At 51.2% G+C, this 22,062-nt stretch overlaps 1 protein-coding gene across 3 annotated transcripts in view; it reads left to right on the forward strand.

Moving 5' to 3' along the window:
- Positions 1-22,062, forward strand: part of st3gal2 (ST3 beta-galactoside alpha-2,3-sialyltransferase 2) — a 345,283-nt gene that overhangs the window by 242,374 nt on the left and 80,847 nt on the right. For all 3 annotated transcript variants that reach the window (XM_072518611.1, XM_072518613.1, XM_072518612.1), the window contains one exon: positions 903-1,096. In XM_072518611.1, coding sequence (XP_072374712.1) covers positions 903-1,096 — 194 coding nt within the window. The remainder of the gene's footprint in view (positions 1-902; positions 1,097-22,062) is intronic.

A 22,062-nucleotide genomic window follows, 5' to 3' on the forward strand; every position in this document is an offset into this window, starting at 1 on the left:
GAATGGCGGAGAAGACTCGATGGGCTAAATGGCCTAATTCTGCTCCTATATCTTATGAACTTATGTACTTATGAGTAACAATTCTGTAATTCTGATTCTAAGAGTACAAATGTTTTTACACATAGGGTTGTCAGTCTGTAACATACACCAGCAAAGTTAGGGATTCAACCATAGCCATGACATTTAATAATATATTAAGTAGGTGGTTGAAGGGAAGCAGTATGAAGAAATATGGGAAAAGGGTGGACACATAGATGTGGGAAATACGCTCAGAAACAGACTGGTAGGTCCAACAGCCTGTTCCATGCTAGATTTTTTGTTAAATTCTACATAATTAGATACCAGCCAGTTACTACTCCCAGTTATCCATTATTCTATATATAAACCATCTGAACCCCATGATTAGATTTATTCCCAAGTATCCATATTTTTACCTATATCGAAAGCCACGGATTGGGTTCAGACCCATTGGAATGTACTGAATAACTGTGCAGGATTGAAGTTTAACTGTGTATTAGCATAAAAGTATGCACAGTGTTATATTGCAGTGTAGACCGGCGCCTGGTAGTCCTACTGCAATCAGACGTTTCCATTTATGATTAATTAGGAAAGCAAACAAAAGGTATATTTTTCCCCTTTGCAGCTCTTTTCGTGTTTGCACTGAAGGTTCCTGCTGTTACAATGGAAGCCTGTGTATGTGTCTGAAAAAGAGCGAGCTAAATAAAAACATTGAGAGCATAATAAGCGGGTTGACACTGGAATTGAATCACAGCTGGATGAGATGGTTTGATAAATGGAGTGACTTTTCACTCTCTTACTAAAGCACATTAGTCTGATTTTTCACCCGCTCACTGCTTTATTTCAACCCCTATTGTGTCTTTTTCTTTCACTGCACCTTCCAGATGCTTCAGCCACAGTTCAAACCACACAACCTGAAGGATGTTTTGTCTAAACTCTTCCTCATTGTGCCTGGAGAGAACCCGTACAGTTCATGGAACCGTTCCCGCTGTCGGCGCTGTGCAGTGGTGGGGAATTCTGGAAACCTACATCAGTCTCATTATGGAGCAGACATCAACTCACATGATTTCATCATGAGGTAAACTCTTGAGATTGCATGACAGATCAAGTGTAGTATCTGCTCTGCCTTTTGGCTCAGATCTGGTATGTCTCTCTTGTGGGGACCATGAATTGGATTCAATTTGAATTTGAATTGGTTTTTGGAGCAGGTGGGGAGCTGGATTGGGGGTTCGCCCTGTCCACTCTCTGAGCCCTGGCTTTGTAACTCAGAAAAAGTAAAGGCCCTGGTAACTAGTATCTTTTAAATTCCTGGTTAAATACCATAGGCGAGATTCTCCGCCCCGCCGCCGGGATTCTCCGTCTCGCCAGCCGGCCAATGGGGTTTCCCATTGTGGGCAGCCTCACGCCATCGGGAAATCCCCGGGCTGCTAGCGCAACGGAGAATTTCGACAGCGGAGAATCCAGCCCTATGTCTCTTTTTCACAGTGAGATAAGAAAATATTTGAATCCATGTTAAATATTTGATACTGAAGAAATCAAAATAAAAAGAGGAAATGTCTCTGCGTCTGAGAGAAAAACACAACTTATTCTTTTGGGTACATACCATTCATCTGAATTTCACTTTCTTTCAACTAATGTGTGTTTCCAGCATTTTCTCTCTTTTTGTTTCATATTCTCAGAATATAGGAGAGTTGCTGGATTAGGAAAACATCCACACAGCCCATTTAATTTGCGTTCTACCACCCTGGTGGTCCCATGATACATCGGTAATGGAGCGATAAGTCCCCATCAATGAGTTTACAACAGAACCATACAAGAGTTGTAGAAAACCCCAGTTCCATTGGAGCATGCTAAAGTTACCATACGTTATGTCCCAAATTGCTTACATACTGACTCCCAAAATATTCATTACTGAAAGAAATCTAATTTGCATTTGTGTGCGCCATCTCCTTAGTGAGGGCTCACTGAAATATTGTCCCAGAATTTGCTTGTTAGTTAATCTTGCTCGTACACTTTTAAATTTTAAAATCTTTGCCTCCTAAGTTGCTGGATATGTGAGCTGTAACTCCTGCCGCTGACTGTGCAATCTGCCCATATACAACCGCTGGCACATGCACAACTGTTCCTGGTGTCTTTATGGTTGGCAAGCGGCAGGAGCATTGATGAAGTTTGAAATTCTGAAGACCACAAATAACTGTGCCAAAACTACCTTGTCCAAAGGTTTCTTGCTCAGATTGAAATGTGAAAAGTTTCAAGCTGTGAGTCTTGGAGCTGTCATCCAAGTTGGAAAGGCTTTATGGAACAGGTTCCTGCATATCCCGGCTGGCTCTGTTGGTAGTTAATGGAACTCTTAAACCCAGTGTCATGGTCTCAAGCCCCTTATTATGTGATTTTTATAATAAATATTTTATTTAAGATGGTAGTCAATTGTACTCAATTCACTGAGCAAGAAACGTTTTGGCAAGGTAGTTTAGGTACAATTCTTTGGCAGATGAAGTGTGCATTACGAAATGTTGTAGCTGTCATGTTCATTGGAAGGAGCATCTGGATTTCACACCTAGAGAACCAGTTATTGTTGCTGGCACTGCCCTCACTTTCTCACTGACACGCACTCTTCTTACTCTGTCATTATCTTGCTATCCTGGGGCGTCATTCTCCGACCCCCCGCCGGGTTGGAGAATCGCCAGGGGCTGCCGTGAATCCCGCCCCCGCAGGTTGCCGAAGTCTCCGGTACCGGATATTTGGCGGGGGCGGGAATCGGGCCGCGCCGGTTGGCGGGCCCCCCCCGCTCGATTCTCCGGCCCGGATGGGCCGAAGTCCCGCCGATAAATTGCCTGTCCCGCCGGCGTGGATTAAACCACCTTTTGAACGGTGGGACAAGGCGGCGTGGGCGGGCTTCGGGGTCCTGGGGGGGCACGGGGCGATCTGGCCCTGGAGGATACCCCCACGGTGGCCTGGCCCGCGATCGGGGCCCACCGATCCGCGGGCGGGCCTGTGCCGTGGGGGCACTCTTTCCCTTCCGCCTCCGCTACGGTCTCCACCATGGCAGAGGCGGAAGAGACTCCCTCCACTGCGCATGCGTGGGAAACTGTCAGCGGCCGCTGACGCTCCCGCGCATGCGCCGCCCGGGGATGCCGTTTCCGCCAGCTGGCGGGGCGGAAATTCCTCCGGCGTCGGCCTAGCCCCTCAATGTTGGGGCTCGGCCCCCAAAGTTGCGGAGCATTCCGCACCTTTGGGGCGGCGCGATGCCCGTCTGATTGGCGCCGTTTTGGGCGCCAGTCGGCGGACATCGCGCCGTTTCAGGAGAATTTCGCCCTAGTTCTTTATTTTCAAGCATGCTTTTCGGGTGGAGAATGCAGTAGATGCAACACTGTAACTCCTACATTGCTATAACTACACTAGAGCAGGAAATGCTCCCCTAGTGTTGCAGCACAAATAAACACAGCCTAACTAATGTCAATGGATGGGGGATCTGGGACCATGGTGGATGATGGGAGAAACAGTGGGCGAGATTCTCTGGCCTCCGCTTTCCCAGCGGCCCACCGTGAACGGGATCTTCTGGTCCTGCCGCTGTCAGTGGGATTTCACATTGAATGAAGTCTACATTGTTGGGAAGCCCGCGTGTGCCATCAGCAGGATCAGTAGATCCAGCCGGTGTGAAGAGCCGAAAGATGTCGCCCAGTTATCTCCTGAACCAATGCGAGTTGAGAAGTAAACAGAGGGTCTAAGGAAGAGGGACAATTTACTGTTAAATAAGGTATAGAAATAAATAATGGAAAGGTTTTTTTATTCATTCATGGGATGTGGGTTTCACTGGCTAGACCAGCAATTATTACCATTCCCTAATTGGCCTTCAGAAGGCAGCCTTCTTGAACCGCTGCAGTCCGTACACCCACAGTGCTGTTAGGGAGGGAATTCCAAGATTTTGAACCAGCGACAATGACGGGTCAGTGGTATATTTCTAAGTCAGGATGGTGAGTGGCTGAGAGGCGAACTTCCAGGTGGTGGTGTTCCCAGGTATCTGCAGCCCTTGTCCTTATGGATGGTAGTGGTCATGCTGTTGAAGGAAACTTGGTGGATTGCATTAAGAACAACAGAAAAATGGACAGAAATATAAGTAAGAAAATAGTTACAATATAAAGTTCCCAACAGTTCACAACCTGAAAGAATTGAGATTCTACACTTTTCATTGTTTACTTTCTGGGCCAGAGAGGTTGGCAGACATTAACAATTAGTACATTGTTAAAGGGCAATTCTGGTATTAATGACTGCACATAACTTTCTTTGGCAGATTTCATGGGCAATCAATGTCCAAATGCAGCAAGTCATGAAAATCAAGGTTAAGTGTGAGATACAGTTTTCCTGAAACTAGTGGTTGAGCAAAGCATCTAACAACTTGTGGTGACTTGCAATTCATGGGTAATTGCTTTCTCACCACAAGGTGGGTAATCTTAACATTAATAGGAGCATAAGCTGTTCACATACCAATGTTATTTCAACAAATTTGGGGTCATTGTTTCCATGGTTAGTTTTGAATTTCCCCTCCCTTCAAGTTTCTACTGTTCTGGTGAATTAGATTGTCATGGTCTTCCAGTCGGTTTAGAATCCTAAAAGCAGCAATCATATCACCTCAGAAGGGCTCAGTGGGCTGAATGGTCTACTCCAATTTCTCTGTTCGAGGTTTGAAGCTGACCTCTCTTTTGCTCTTGAAGACGTTGCTCTGTAAGGCTTAGAACCTCTGCCTATACCTATACTGAGAGGGAACGCACAATGAAGACAATACTCAAAAGGAGATCTCCAATACTCCATTTTATAACAAGGACCTTCCACCATCAGGAGCAGTTTAAGGAGTAGGATTGAGAAGTGCTATGAGACTTTATTTCCAACCACAGTCTAGTCTGATTTTGACGTCAAGGTTTCCTGTCTCAGGAGGGAATGGGGATATTGTGATGTGTCACAGAGGCCAAACAGGAGGCTGTGAACAGAGTTGCAGAATTACCCTGCATGTTTCTTTAAATTCTCAAGAAAAGCTGTGGGCTTAGCAGTTCTATTTTGTTGTTCGAGGCTCCCAAACTGGTTTTGAACTGGGTAGTCCACTTCTAGGGGTCATCACCCCACCAATAATTGTGATGTGAGCAAACCAGACAGGAAAATTCACTTTCCAGGAGTGATTGCTTAAAATACTAACAAAGAAAGAAAGGCTTACATTTTTACAGTACTTCTCACAACCTCAGGAAGTCCCAAAGTACGTTGTAGCCAATTTTTAATTTAGGCACCATTGCAATATAGGAAAAGCAGGAGCAAACTCACTCAAATATCAACGCGATAACAACCAGATAATTCATTTCAGTAATGTTGGTTGATAGATTTTGGCCAGGATACCAGGGAAACGTCCCCAGCTCTTTTTTGAATTCTGTAATGCCATGTAATCTTGTGTGTCCAACTGAGAAGGCAGGCGAGGCTTTGGTTTTACTCTACTACATAAAGCTTATTTCCGGCTTTCATGCTTCTGTCAAGTGTGTGAACCTGAGATGTATGTGAAATTTCTCAGCAATGGACCTTAAAAGGAAATAACTATGCAAACATTTTTAATCCCCCTTAATTATGTCAGGCATGCAGAGTCAGAATAGCATCAAAGGATTGATTAAAAGGTGGCTGGAGGCAGCCTGCTGGTATTTAGAGAGTGCTTACTTTAAACTAGATTGAAGCCCAATGCTATACATAATTCAGCTGCCATTCTTTTTAAATGTTCATGCTGTGGGGGAGTTGCGGTATAGGCACGATTAAAGTGACAATCCAGAGGCACTGTTGTACGATTGGTTGTTTGGTTTGTAATGGCGGTAATCACTACTTCCCCGTGTTGATGAAATGAAATATTAATGGCAGCTAGTGGAAGATTTATTCATGTGAATGGAAGCAACACTCTTGCAAGGGACCACCCAAAATCAATGTGACAGTACCAGAGGAGAACTATCTGCCTTTTTAACTGCGAACCAAAAATCTACAAGAATTTTAATTTAGATTCCATCAATGGTTAATGTAGAACTGCACCCCACAGACCAGAAAGACCCAGTTTGATCACAGATCTGTGTAGCTTTAAATGATGTTCATCAAGGTGGCTGTAGGACAGTATGATTAATTTGTAAACCTCTAGGTTAGAACGGCTAAATATCAGCTGGAGTTTCCGTTCCTAATCACTATCAGGAATTGAAGTTGGAAAATGTATGTGTGGCTGAGCGAACAAACCTGCTGGTCGCTCATAGTCCCCACCATTAAACACAAAACCCCTCCCACCGTCCTCTTCTGTGTTCAATCTTTACTGGCAAAACCTTATGCTATCTTGGTCTCTCACTTTTTCTCTTCCTGCCCTTTTCTACCTTCCTCCTCCCCAGCTCAAACTCTACTGAACATAGTACGAAGTCTTACAACACCAGGTTAAAGTCCAACAGGTTTGTTTCGATGTCACTAGCTTTCGGAGCGCTGCTCCTTCCTCAGGTGAATCTACTGAACATGCCATCAGTTACTTCCTTAATCACCTTTCAGAAGTCAAGCCAACTCTTCTTTTGCAAAGCACTTTGAGATACCTTATTAAGTGTTCCTATGAGTGCACAATTGCCTCTGAGTTAAAAATTGAGGAGTCAAGCCCCTCTCCCAGATTTGGGCACTGAAGGGTCCGAGGAGATGTCTGTCGGATGAAATGGTAAGCCGAGGTCCTATCTGCCTGTTTAGGTGGATCCCCGTAGCATTACTCAAAGGAGAGTGAAGGGGATTCTTGTCAGCCACCTGTCCAACATTTATCCTGCTGAATTTGCCTACATAGCAACAGTGACTACTTTTGCAAAGTGCTGTGGGATGCTCTGAGGTTGTGAAAGGTATTTTCTTTCCAAGGGTGTTATGTAGATAAAAGCAGGTATTACAATTGGGGAATAAAATGCTTTCAAAATCACAGTTTCAGCACTTAATGGAAATCAGCAGACTATTGAAGAGAGATTTGTTCCTCAGTAGTTTCACAAGTAGTAATGACGAATGGAATTGTCGTCTTAAAAAAGAAATGATACAGCTGTGCCCAGTGTGTGGGACTGCTGCAGTGAGCACACATTTCAGTATTCCTGCTGGTACAGTTAACATTTCAAGCTCTTGATGTCTTGAATTTAACAGGATTCTGGTGTGTCATTAGAGAAACAGCAGTAGGGAGCAAAATAAACTTAATATCCCTTTAAAAGTAGATGCTTTCTACCACTAGGATATCTTGTAGAATGCAAAATTAGAAAATTGGGCCGGGATTCTCCCGGAATCGGCGGGGCGGCCCGTACCGGTGCCAAAGAGCGGCGTGAACCACTCCGGCGTCGGGCCGCCCAGAGGTTGCGGACTCCTCCACACTTCCGGGGGCTAGGCCAGCGCCGGAGGGGTTGGCGCCGTGCCAACTGGCGCCGAAGGGCCTCTGCCAGCCGGCTCGAGGTGGCGCATGCACAGAACCGCTGCCGTGTTTCCTGCGCATGCGCAGGGGGTTTCTTCTCCGCGCCGGCCATGGCGGAGCCTTACACAGGCTGGCGCGGAGGGAAAGAGCGCCCCCATGGCACAGGCCCGCCCACAGATCGGTGGGCCCCGATCGAGGGCCAGGCCACCGGATCCCCCCCCCCCACGGAGGGCTCCGTTAGCCGCCCTCCAAGCCAGGTCCCGCCGGTATGGACCATGTCTAATCCACGCCGGTGGGACTGGCCGAAAACGGGCGGCCACTCGGCCCATCGGGGCCCGGAGAATTACCGGGGGGGCGCTGACAACGGCCCCGGACCGGCGCGGCGCAAACCCCGCCCCCGCCTGAAAACCAGCGCCGGAGAATTCGGCAGCCGGCGTCGGAGCGGTGGGGCGGGATTCACGCCGCCCCCCCCCCCCCCCCCGGTGATTCGCCGACCAGGCGGGGGTTTGGAGAATCGCGCCCCATGTACCTCAACTTTAAGCTGAGTGTTGGTGATCTACACCTGATTTTGGATTGGATTAGATTGGATTTGTTTATTGTCACGTGTACCAAGGTACAGTGAAAAGTATTATTCTGTGTGCAGCTCAAACAGATCATTTAGTACATGGAAAGAAAATACGTCATTGAGCAACACCAGGTACACAGTGTAAATACATAGACACTGGCATCGGGTGAAACATACAGGAGTGTAGTATTAATCAGATCAGTCCATAAGAGGGTCGTTTTGGAGTCTGGTAACAGCGAGGAAGAAGCTGTTTTTGAATATGTTCCTGTGTGTTCTCAGACTTTTATATTTCCTGTTGTGCTTTCTTGGTTGTAGCGTCGACGTGGCTGGACCAGGAGAGATTGTTGGTGATGTGCACATCTAGGAATTTTAAGCAGTCGACCATTTCCACCTCCACCCTGTTGATGTAGACAGGGGTGTACACAGTACTTTTCTTCCTGAAGTCAATGACCAGCTCTTTAGTTTTACTGACATTGAGGGAGAGATTGTTGTCATTACACCATGCCACTAGGTTCTCTATCCCCTCCTGTATTCTGACTCGTCGTTGTTCGCGATCTGACCCACTATAACGTGAGGGGTAGCCCCCCCATCACCCTCGCCTCATTGTATGCCCTTACCAGCAGGGACCCCAGATCCCCCCAAAACCTTTTATAAAATTCCACCGGGAACCCATCCAGGCCGAGGCCTTCCCTGCCTGCATTGCCCCATGCCCTCCATGACCTCCACCGGTGCCCCCAGCCCCTTTACCAGACCAGATCCTCCTCTACTTTAGGGAACTTCAACCCATTCCCTCTCCCCTCACTGGGGGCTTCATATAGCCTCTTATAAAATTCCTCAAACGGCCCATTCACCCCCAACGAGTCCAAAACCTCCATTCCCCTCCCATCCTTCACCTATCCGATCTCCCGCGCCGCTTCCTGCTTCCTATGTTGGTGGGCCAGCATCCTACTCACCTTCTCCCCATAGTCATACACTGTCCCCCAGGCCCCACTGCCTTCCTCCTTGACACCAACCCGAACTCCAACCCCGAGTGAAAAATCTGTCCAACCCACCCCTTCCTCAGCCTAATCTGGCCCCCAGGTTAGGTGGGGTTGCGGGGATAGGATGGAGGTGTGGGCTTGGGTAGGGTGTTTTTTCCAAGGGCAGGTGCAGACTCGATGGGCCGAATGGCCTCCTTCTGCACTGTAAGTTCAATGAAATTCTATGAAATTGGCTGGCCTAAGAAGGGTGATGGTTGATCAGCAGTAGGGGGGGTGGCGAGATGTCTTCCGGTCAGGCTGATCACGTGGAACGTTAGAGGGCTGAATGGGCCAGTTAAGAGGGCTCGCGTGTTCGCGCATTTGAGGGGATTGAAGGTGGGCGTGGCAATGCTACAGGAGACACACCTGAGGGTAACAGATCAGACCAGATTGAGGACGGGGTAGGTCGGGCAGGTATTTCACTCGGGGTTGGACTCTTAAGACTAGGGGGGTCGTGATCCTGATTAATAAACGGCTGGCATTTGAGGCGGGAAAATAGTTGCGGATATGGGGGGGGGGCAGGTATATCATGGTCAGCGGAAAGCTGGAGTGGACACCGATGGTGCTTGTGAATGTCTACACACCAACTGGGATAATGCGGAGTTTGTAAGACGGGTGTTAGGAAAGATCCTGGACCTGGATTCACACAAGCTGATCATGGGGGGGGGGACTTTAATACTGTTATTGACCCAAGGTTGGACCGGTCGAACTCAAAGACAGGGAGGGTGCCAGCAGGCGAAGGAACTAAAGGGGTTAATGGAGCAGATGGGTGGGGTAGATCCATGGAGGTTTGGTCGGCCAAGAGCGAAGGAGTTTTCTTTCTTTTCGCATGTCCATAAAGTATACTCCCGGACTAATTTTTAAAATCCTGAACAGAGTTCTACTGGCAGGGCTGGTTGATACCGAATTTCCGGCAATTGCTGTGTCGGACCGTGCCCCACATTGGGTGCATTTACAGCTGTGCAAGGAGGGGGGCCAGCGACCGCAATGGAGATTGGACGTAGGACTGTTAGCGGACGTGGGGTGTGCGGGCCTGTGAGGGAATCCATCCAGAACTATCTGGAAATAAACGACCCGGGGAAGGCTCGGCAGCAATGGTTTGGGAAGCGCTGAAGGAAGTGGTTAGAGGGGAGCTAACATCAATACAGGCCCACAGGAGGAAGGTGGAGAGAGCAGAGATAGCTAGGTTGGTTGGGGAGATACTCCAGGTAGACAGGAGATACGCAGAGGCCCGGAGGCAGGGTTATTGAAGGAGCGGCGGAAGCTACAGATGGAGTTTGGTCTGTTGTCTACGGGGAATGCAGTGGAGCAGCTGAGGAAGGCGAGGGGGGCGATATATGAGTATGGACAGAAGGCCAGCAGAATGCTTGCACACCAGCTAAGGAAAAGGGAAGCGGCCAGGGAGATAGGTAGAGTGAAGGACAGAGCTGGGAACACAGTCATGGACCCAGCAGGAGTGAACGGGGCATTTAAGGAGTTTTACAGCCAGAATGAGTCAGAACTTCCAGCTGGGGTGAAAGGGATGAGGCAGTTTGTGGGAAGGCTGGAGTTTCCGAGGGTGGAGGAAGGGTTGGCGGGTGGGCTGGGAGCCCGATCGGGATTGAAGAAATAGCAGAGGGGCTGGAGGCCATGCAGTTAGGTAAGGCCCCGGGACCAGGCAGCTACCCAGTGGAATTTTACAAAAGGTTCTCTGAGATGCTGGGCCCATTGCTGGTGAGGACATTTAATGAGGCAAGGAAGCGGGGGGGTTCTTCCCCCGACAATGTCACAGGCCTCGATCTCACTGATCCTGAAGCGGGAGAAGGCCCCAGAGCTATGCGGGTCATACAGGCCAATCTCCCTATTGAATATTGATGCCAAACTGTTGGCTAAAATCTTGGCCTCAAGGATAGAAGATTGTGTCCCAGATGCGATAGGGGAGGACCAGACGGGGTTTGTTTAGGGCAGGCAGCTAACGGCCAATGTTAGAAGGCTCTTAAACATGATCATAATGCCCCCAGAGGGGAGGGAGATGGAAGTAGTGGTCGCGATGGACGCAGAAAAGGCCTTCGACCAGGTGGAATGGAACAACTTGTGGGAGGTGTTGGGGTGGTTCGGGTTTGGGCGGGGCTTTATTGATTGGGTCAGGTTGTTGTACCAGGCACCGGTGGCGAGTGTCCGAACGAATCGGTTGACGTCGGACTATTTTAAATTGCACCGGGGGACTAGGCAGGGATGCCCTCTCTCCCCACTGCTGTTTGCTTTGGCCATAGAGCCACTGGCGATGGCACTAAGAGCTTCAAGGGACTGGAAGGGGTTGGTCCGAGGGGAGGTAGAACGCAGGGTCTCGCTATACACTGACAACCTGCTCCTGTATGTTTCCGACCCGTTAGGGGGGATGGGAGAGATTATGAGGATTTTAGGGGAATTTGGCCGGTTTTTGGGGTACAAATTGAATATGGGGAAAAGCAAGGGGCGTCATTCTCCGACCCCCCCCCCCCCCCCCCCGAGATTGGGCGGGGGCGGGAATCGGGCCGCGCCGGTTGGCGGGACCCCCCGCTGGATTCTCCGGCCCGGATGGGCCGAAGTCCCGCCCAGAAATTGCCTGTCCCACCGGCGTAAATCAAACCTGGTATTTACCGGCGGGACAAGGCGGCGTTGGCGGACTCCGGGGTCCTGGGGGGGGGCGCGGGGCGATCTGACCCCGGGGGGTGCCCCCACGGTGGCCTGGCCCTCGATCGGGGCCCACCGATCCGCGGGCGGGCCTGTGCCGTGGGGGCACTCTTTCCCTTCCGCCTCCGCCACGGCCTCCACCATGGCGGAGGCGGAAGAGACTCTCCCCACTGCGCATGCGCGGGAAACTGACAGCGGCCGCTGACGCTCCCGCGCATGCGCCGCATTTCCGCGCCAGCTGGCGGGGCAACAAACGCCATTTCCGCCAGCTGGCGGGGCGGAAATCCCTCCGGCGTCGGCCTAGCCCCTCAATGTTGGGGCTAGGCCGCCAAAGATGCAGAGCATTCCGCACCTTGGGCCGGCGCGATGCCCGTCTGATTGGCGCCGTGTTTGGCGCCAGTCGGCGGACATCGCGCCGTTGGGGGAGAATTTTGCCCATGATGTTTGAAATGAAATGAAAATGAAAATCGCTTATTGTCACAAGTAGGCTTCAATGAAGTTACTGTGAAAAGCCCCTAGTCGCCACATTCCAGCGCCTGTTCGGGGAGGCTGTTACGGGAATTGAACCGTGCTGCTGGCCTGCCTTGGTCTGCTTTCAAAGCCAGCGATTTAGCCCTCTGCTAAACAGCCCCTATGTTTGCGATCCAGGCAAGGGGGCAGGAGAGGAGATTGGGAGAGCTGCCGTTCAGAGTGGTGGGAGGGAACTTTCGTTATTTGGGAATCCTTTTGGCATGGGACTAGGGGCTGTTACATAAACTAAATTTGACCCGGCTAGTGGAACAAATGAAGGAGGACTTTCGAAGGTGGGACATGCTCCCGCTGTCACTGGCGGGGAGGGTACAGACCGTGAAAATGACGGTCCTCCCGAGGTTTCTGTTTGTTTTTCAGTCCCTCTTCAGGGCCTTTTTTAAACATGTAAACAAGGTGATTTCGGGTTTTGTGTGGGCGGGTAAAACCCTGCGAGTGACGAAAGTGTTGCTGGAGCGTGGCTGAGGGGAGGGTGGCTTGGTGCTGCCGAACTTTAGCAACTATTACTGGGCGGCAAATATAGCCATGATTAGGAAGTGGGTAGTGGGATTGGGTCGGTATGGGAGCGAATAGAGGCGGCATCATGCAAGTACACAAGTTTGGGGGCATTGGTAACGGCACCTCGGCCGTTCTCGCCGGCCCGGTACTCCACAAGCCCGGTGGTAGTGGCGGCCTTGAGAGTCTGGGGACAGTGGAGGAAGCATATGAGAGTGGAGGGAGCATCGGTCTGGGCTCCAATCGGCAATAACCATTGGTTTGTACTGGGTAGATGGGGGGTTTCGGAGATGGCAGAGAGCAGGGATTGAGAGGATGGGGGATCTATTTATAGGTGGGAGATTTAAATCCCTGTTTGAAGGTTTTAGAGGAGAAATCTCAACTGCCAGCAGGAAATAGCTTCAGATATCTGCAGGTACGGATTTGTTGTGAAGGCAGGTGTCGATCTTTCCGCTCCTACCACCACGGGGGATACAGGACAGGGTAGTTTCCAGAATGGGCGTGGGAGAAGGGAAGGTTTTGGATATTTATAAAGAACTCATGGAGTCGGAGGAAACGTAGACAGAGGAGCTAAAGATGAGATGGAGGTGGAGATAGAGGCATGTCTTTGGGCTGATGCGTTAAGCAGAGTGTGGTAAACCACTGTTGCACCTCTATTAGGTGATGTATGGTAGGACCTGTACTACAGGTACGTTGGTAGTCCCTGCCTGCTGGCTCCGCCCAGTAGGCAGAGTATAAATATGTGTGTCCTCCATGCTGTAGCCATTTCGCCAGCTGCTGGGGGAGGCCACACATCTTAGAGCAATAAAGCCTCAGTTGTACCCAACTCAAGTCTTTGTGCAATTGATCATGCATCAATTTATTGCTCTAAGATTTACAAAAGATGGACCTCTGTATCAAACCGGATCGCCTGCAGCTGGATCCGCATTCAAGCGACGCCAAAAGGACTTGCAACACTGGCTAGCTTGTTTCGAGGCATGCATCAACTCGGAACTCGGTGCCCAGCCCTGTCTCGGAGGCTCAGAGGATACAGATCCTGTACTCAAGGTTGAGCTCCAGCATCTTTCCGCTAACCCAGGACACGCCGAACTACGCTGAAGCCATGACGCTTCTCAAAGAGAATTACGCTCAGAAGACGAACACGCTCTTCGCCAGGCACGTACTCGCCACTCGCTCTCGACTCCCTGGTGAGTCCATAGAAGACTTCTGGCGGGCCCTAATCCCACTCGTCCAGGACTGTGACTGTCAGGCCGTTACGGCCACTGAACATTCAAAATTCCTCATGCGGGACACGTTTGTTACGGGGATTGGGTCTCTGGTAGAATTCATATTTTGTATTTTCAATGGACGAAATGCATTGAATAAACCAATAAAGAATATTAAAATATACCTGAATTAGGTTTGACATTCTGCTGCAATTTTGTCTGAATGTCATCTTTAAAAACAAACTTTAACTGAATATGTACAGAATTAAGACAGATTCTCTGGCTATAAATTTGCATGCTTGTCCAAGCTTTTTGAGTGGTGGACCAAATTTAAATTTTTCTCACTCAAAGGGCCGATAAACATATTTCGAAAAGGTCAGGTTTGGCATGATATCAAACATGATTTTTTTTTAATTGCTGAAGTATAAAAAGAAACAACTTGCTGAGTTTTAATAAAAACAAAGCAACAAATTGCTCATTTTAAACACTCAGTATTAAATGAAGGTGGCCATCAGAGTGTGAGACGGCGACAATGTTCACCCTCAGTCTCAGGGTGCTTGCTCACTCACCTTCATCCACTGAGATGGATGTGAGGGTGTTTTGGTTTGTGGGGGTGAGGGTGAATAAGAACCCTGAGACTGGAAGTGGGTTAGACTCGCGCTCTCTCTCTCCCTCTCTCATACACTTACCTCTCTCACGCACACACTTTTCCCTCTCCCCTCTCATACACACACACTTCTCTCCTCTCTCACACACACACTTTTCTCCCTCTCACACACACACACTTTTCTCCCTCTCACACACACACTTTTCTCCTTCTCACTCACACACACACTCTCTTTTCTCCCTCACACTCTCCTTTTACACTGACACACGCACACACCTTTCTCTCATACACTTGCCTCTCTCTCACACACACACTCTCTTTTCTCCCTCACTCTCTCCTTTTACTCTGACACAGACACATACACTCACTCTTATACACACACACTCTCCTCTCCCTCTGACACACACACACTCTCCTCTCCCTCTGACACACACACACTCTCTTTTCTCCCTCTCACACTCTCCTTTTACTCTGACACACACACAATCACTCTTATACACACACAATGTGGTAGTCACCATTAGTAATATATTACATGTATTATGGCACTGCCCGTATAGTAGAGGTACATGGGTAAATCCCTGCCTGCTGGCTCCGCCCAGTAGGCGGCGAATAAATGTGTGTGCTCGCCGGTGCTGCAGCCATTCTGGTTCCAGCTACAGGATTGGATTGGATTGGATTGGATTTGTTTATTGTCACGTGTACCGAGGTACAGTGAAAAGTATTTTTCTGCGAGCAGCTCAACAGATCATTAAGTACATGAGAAGAAAAGGGAATAAAAGAAAATACATAATAGGTTAACACAACATATACAATGTAACTACATAAGCACTGGCATCGGATGAAGCATACAGGGTGTAGTGTTAATGAAATCAGTCCATAAGAGGGTCATTTAGGAGTCTGGTGACAGTGGGGAAGAAGCTGTTTTTGAGTCTGTTCGTGCGCGTTCTCAGACTTCTGTATCTCCTGCCCGATGGAAGAAGTTGGAAGAGTGAGTAAGCCGGGTGGGAGGGATCTTTGATTATACTGCCCGCTTTCCCCAGGCAGCGGGAGGTGTAGATGGAGTCAATGGATGGGAGACTGGTTCGTGTGATAGACTGGGCGATGTTCACGACTCTCTGAAGTTTCTTGCGGTCCTTGGCCGAGCAGTTGCCATACCAGGCTGTGATGCAGCCCGATAGGATGCTTTCTGTGGTGCATCTGTAAAGGTTGGTAAGGGTTAATGTGGACATGCCAAATTTCCTTAGTTTCCTGAGGAAGTATAGGCGCTGTTGTGCTTTCTTGGTGGTAGCGTCGAGGTGGGTGGACCAGAACAGATTTTTGGAGATGTGCACCCCTAGGAATTTGAAACTGCTAACCATCTCCACCTCGGCCCCGTTGATGCTGACAGGGGTGTGTACAGTACTTTGCTTCCTGAAGTCAATTACCAGCTCTTTAGTTTTGCTGGCATTGAGGGAGAGATTGTTGTCGCTACACCATTCCACTAGGTTCTCTATCTCCCTCCTGTATTCGGACTCGTCGTTATTCGAGATCCGGCCCACAGGAGGCACAACATCTTGCTCAATAAAGCCTCGATTGTTCCACTATTCTCGTCTTTGTGGTAATTGATAGTGCAACACACATATTCTCCTCTCCCTCTCACACACACACACTCTCTTTTCTCCCTCTCACTCTCCTTTTACTCTGACACACACACACACACATTCTCTTATATACACACACACACTCTCTTATATACACACACACACTCTTTTCTCCCTCTCACACACACATGCTCTTTTCTGCCTCACACATTCCCCTTTCTCTCCAACACACACACAAAGACACAGGGCTGGATTCTCCGTTATTGGGACTATGTCCCCACGCCGGCTTCAGAACTGTGGACTTTCACGCCAGACAAACTGGCATGAAAGGGCCACATATTCCTAACCCTGCAGGGGGCTAGCAGGGACCCAGCGTAGATCTAGCAGATACGGGCCCCCGCATTTCCGGGTCGGAGACCGCGTATGCGCACGGTGGCGGCCTCCAGCAGCCTTGCCGTTTTCCATGGCGGACTCTGACCGCAGAGCTGGACCCTGAAAATAAATCTCCCGATTGGCCGCGCCCCCGACCCTCAACACCCGCAAAAACATTTCCCGGCCGCGTATAAGGCCCCCCCTGCCCTCCGATTGGACCACCTTGACCAGGAAAGCCACGGACTGAGTCCACAGCCACCACGCGAGTATCCCAACCGGCTGGACCATATTAGATCCACGCCGTCGGGACTTCGCCCGGTCGGGGGCGGAGAATGGCGGAACGGGCCTCCATCAATGGCCCCAGGTAGGTGCTGGGCGGCGCGGTGTACTCTCCGACTCCACCGCTTTTCGGAGCCCGCAGAATCGGTGAACCGCCGCCGTTCCCAATTCCGTGCGGGGAAATGGAATCTCTGCCCCCGCACTGGCCGCGATTTCGGCATCGGGGTGCGGAGAATCCAACCCACAGTCTCCTCTCTCTCTCTCTCTCTCTCGCACTCAAGACACATATGCACACGCTCTCCTTTCTCTCTCACACACTCATTCACGCTTTCTCTCTCTCTCACACTCTCATACTCACTCACTCACTCAAGCAGGCCCCTGATCTGTCTTCCTTCCGCACCCCCCCACCCCCGCTCCCACCCCTTGCTTCTCCAGCCTTTGGGCCTCTGTGCAGCGCCAGACCTTGGCCCTGCTCCTGGATTGTGATGGGCCTGTTTCTGGCTTGTTGGACAAACCTGGTTTACACCAAGCAGAGGTCACTTAACATACTCGAAACTATACCACAATAAAAAGTCAACACTTTTAGGGACGGGAAACGAAAATTGGCAAAGGAAAAGTCAATCAACTTGAAAGTGAGCCACAAATTTTGATTTCTGCATTGGTTTTCTATTTAATGAACAAAAGCAACCGCATTGTTTGAACCTATATCCTGTTTGGTTCGTTGATTTAAATTGTTAATGGCTGCATTGTGGTAATTAACAGGTGTTTCCTGTAATCTGGTGGGCTAATTGCTTCCATATTGTGAAACTTTTGAAAAGAATGTTTGTCTGTAAACCCATTAATGAAGTTTGGTTCTTAATAGAACACATGTAGCTTCCTGCAGAATGGCTTGTGGAAATCCTGTCAAACATCCCGTTCAGATAATCCATCTTTCTTATATTTTGTAGGGGCTATTCAATGTAATATCTGACGGTAATATTGTTAATTTTGTTTCCAGGGACTGGATTCTCCGATTATCAGGCTATGTCCTGACACCGGCGTGGGAACAGTGGCGTTTTATGACCGAAAAATCGGCGCAAAACAGCCACCGATCCTCCGTTTGGTAGGGGGATAGCAGGCAGGCAGCAGAGAGCTCTAGCTGCCGATACAGCCGGAGAACTGTCGGCCCCAAGGCGTCGGCCATATGCGGACCCAGCCTGCCAAATAGTGCCTCCCATTCGGCCAGGCTCACCACCCCCGGAATACCGCCCAAAAGTGCCCCCCGCCCCTGCCTGCGGATCGGCTCTCCCCCGACTGTGGCGGCGGTGGACTCAGTCCGCAGCTGTCACACCGAGTTTCCGACAAATAATAGCATGAGAGACCCACGCTGTCGGGAACTCGGCTGGACGGGGGAGGAGCATCGGGGGGTGGGGGGCCTCAGGTAACGTCCTGAGGCCGTCCATACGGCATGCGGTGTACTCCTAAAGTACGCCACTTTGGAGGGGGCGGAGCATCACGAAAGTGGCGCCGCTCCCAATTTCGGAGCCAAAGTTTATTCTCTGGCCGATCGGCGAACGCGATTTCGGCGTCGCTAACCAGAGAATCCCGCCCCTGATCTATGTTATCATTTGATAAAAAGAAAGTGCTTCAGTTTGGGAGTTATTTCTGAGTTCTTTTATTGGATGGGACAAGACGAGTTGCATCATTTCATATGTTTGGGTTGCATTTCTCAATCCTGCAGCAAGTAATAATGTTATACTGGTACTTGGAACTTCAAAACGGATAAAACTTGTCATTCAGAAACAAAGGACGTGATTTAACAGCCACGTTCCACCCGCATGGATCCGTGTATGCCAGGTACATCACGCGAGGGGTCAAAATCGGGATCCGCACCGGGCGCCAATCGGTTTGCGATCTAACTGGCCCTCTCCTGCTGGCGGGTTTCGGATCCCGCCTGGATGTGGCAAGGAACCAATTATCACCAACTGATGGCAATCTCCAGCTCATTAATGAGATGGATGCCCTATCTCACGACCTCCCGGGATCACGCAAACGCCCTTTAGCACACATATTTAAAAAAGGGAAACTAGCGCAATGACTGCTATGGGGGATCGGAGGAGGTGAGTGGCCATTTTCGAATTTAGGCATGCAGCCCAAGGGCACTAGAGCTGCTGTCCCAGTGCTCAGTGGTGGGGGAGCCCCCAGGGGGGCTCTGGTCCTGGTCGGGGCTGGGCGCCATCGGTCAGGACTCGCCCCTGGGCCCGGGGATGTGGGGCTCAGTGCTTGCAAGTCCTACAAGCATCCCCCAGATTCAGTGTACCCATAGCAGGGGCAACTACAGCTTCTGCCTGTGTCGCACCAAACACCTCCAGGACAGAAAGAACCCTGTTCATGGAAATATGGTGCAGGTCACTTGAATTCCCTTTGACTGTGAGAAGCCTCTGGCTGCACACTGAAGGCTATTGTTAATAAGGAATTGGCATTGTTAGTTGTGAGAGCACTTTACAGCTGCAGGTTGTATTTGCTGCTTGCACCTGAGTTCCATTATCTTTCCTGTGCTGGCCAGGAGGTTTGATACGTACAGGAGCAGGTCATCTGCATAGAGTAAAACTCTGCTCCCTGCCCCCTCTCCGAATGTCGGTCCACCACTCCCCCGCTGATCTAAGGGCAATTGCCGGTGGCTCAGTTGCCAGTGCGAACAGGAGCAGGGATTACGGGCACCCCTTTCTTGTTCCCCTGTGCAGCCGAAAGTACACGGAGCTGGTGGTGTTTGTCCGCACGCTTGCCATGGGAGTGCTGTACAGACGTGGTTGTGGTAGTATGTATTGGGGGTCATGTGGGACTGGAAGCCCTAATGTCATTGGCTGACAGATCCCGGGTCCTGGTTGGCCGTTGACCTCAAGCTCCGCCCTGAAGGCGGAGTATAAGAAGCCGGAGTCTTCCCCCGCAGGCCAGTTTACTATCGAGCTGCGGGGGAACAGACACGCTTAATAAAGCCTCATCGACTTCACTCCATTCGTCTCACGGAGTCTTTGTGCGCTACAATTTATTAAGCGTACCTAAAAAAAAAAAGGACTATGGAGCTCAGGATCATTCCGGAATGCCTGAGGATCAGCCCCCACGCAGTGAACGCGGCAGCAGCCTTCAAGCACTGGCAGACTTGCTTCGAGGCCTACCTCAGAACGACCACCGGCCGAGTCTCAGAAGACCAAAAACTGTAGTCCTGCACTCGAGGGTGAGCACGGAGATTTTCTCCCTCATCGAAGACTCGGACGATTTCCAGACGGCGTTCGCAGCACTGAAAAGTCTCTATGTCCGCCCTGTTAACCAAATATATGCTCGCTACCAGCTCGCGACGAGACGGCAAGCTCCCGGAGAATCGATGGACGAGTTCTACGCCGCGCTGCTGATTTTGGGACGAGCCTGCAGCTGCCCGTCGGTGAACGCAAACGAACACACGGACATGTTAATGCGCGATGCTTTTGTGGCAGGTATGCAATCCTCCCAAATCCGCCAAAGACTTCTAGAAAAAGAGTCACTAGGACTCTCAGAGGCACGGGCCCTAGCAGCCTCCCTAGACGTGGCCGCGCGTAACACCCGCGCCTACGGCCCCGACCGCGCGGCAGCCCATTGGGCCCCGTACGTACCCGTCGCGGCAAACCCCCAACCCCCCCCCGGACACCCCACAGGCTTGCGCGGTCCAAACGCCGAGTCGCACCGGGGGCGCCCGCTGTTATTTCTGCGGCCAGGCGAAACACCCCCGACAGCGCTGCCCGGCCTGCGCAGCTATCTGCAAAAGCTGCGGGAAAAAGGGCCATTATGCGGTTGTGTGCCGGTCCCGCGAGGTCGCCGCCGTCCCGGGAGCACAGGGAGCCCTGCAAGCAGTTTACGCGCCCCAACCCCCCCAGCACGCCATGTACGACCCGTAGGCGCAGCCGCTCTGGGTCCCGACCACCGCGGTCCCGGGAGAACTGGGAGCCCTGCACGCCGCCTACGCTCCCCAACCCCCCTCCCCGCAGCCCATGTATGACCCGCCGCCGGCGCTACCGCTTTGGGTCCCGGCCAACACTCTCCACGGAGAGGAGGGAGTTTTCCGCGTCCCTAATGCCACCCTAACCCCCACCCCGCGCCCCACGCCTGACCCGCCGGCGCCACCTACTTGGGCCCCGACCACCGCTGTCCCCGGTGAGGGAGCTCCGCGCGGTCCTAGCGCTCGCGTCCTAGCGCTCGCGGTCCTAGCGCTCCCCAGCCCCCCCAGCACACCATGTGCGACCCGCAGACGCCGCCATTTTGGGTCCCGGCCACCACGAGGGGAGGAGGGGCGCCGATGTGCGACCCGCAGACGCCGCCATTTTGGGTCCCAGCCACCACGAGGGGAGGAGGGGCGCCGCCATCTTGGACCGCCCCAGACCTGTACGACGCATGGGGGAGGCCATTTTGTCCACCCCCGCCGCCATCTTGTGACCCCCAGCCACGTGCAATGTATGGGGGCGGCCATTTTGTTCATCCCGACGCCATCTTGGACGGCAACAACGGACCCCACTCCACTACTACAACCACGGCTCGCTTCGATTACGCTCGATCAAGCTCGGCCCCGGACACGCCAGACGACGACGACAACGGTACTAATAAACGGCCACGAGACGCCATGCCTAGTCGACTCCGGGAGCACGGAAAGCTTTATACACCCCGACACGGTAAGACGCTGTTCCTTGACCACCTATCCCAGCGCACAAAAGATTTGCCTAGCTGCAGGATCCCACTCCGTACAGATCCAGGGATTCTGCATAGTTACCCTAACGGTGCAGGGGAGGGAGTTCAAAAACTACAAACTAAACGTCCTTCCCCAACTGTGTGCCCCCACCTTGCTGGGATTAGATTTCCAATGCAATCTACAGAGCCTTACGTTCAAATTCGGCGGCCCCATACCCCCACTCACTATCTGCGGCCTCGCAACCCTCAAGGTGCAACCCCCGTCCTTGTTTGCGAACCTCACCCCGGATTGCAAACCCCTCGCCACTAGGAGCAGACGGTACAGCGCCCAGGACCGGACCTTCATTCGGTCCGAAGTCCAGCGGCTACTAAAGGAGGGCATAATCCAGGCCAGCAATAGTCCCTGGAGAGCGCAGGTGGTAGTAGTGAAGACAGTGGAGAAACAAAGGATGGTCATTGACTATAGCCAGACCATCAACAGGTACACACAACTAGACGCGTACCCTCTCCCCCGCATATCCGACATGGTCAATCGGATTGCCCAGTATAAAGTCTTCTCCACCGTGGACCTCAAGTTCGCCTACCATCAGCTCCCCATCTGCCCAAGTGACCGCAAGTACACAGCCTTCG

The sequence above is a fragment of the Scyliorhinus torazame genome, chromosome 10, assembly GCF_047496885.1.
Source record: "Scyliorhinus torazame isolate Kashiwa2021f chromosome 10, sScyTor2.1, whole genome shotgun sequence".
Lineage (NCBI taxonomy): Eukaryota > Metazoa > Chordata > Chondrichthyes > Carcharhiniformes > Scyliorhinidae > Scyliorhinus > Scyliorhinus torazame.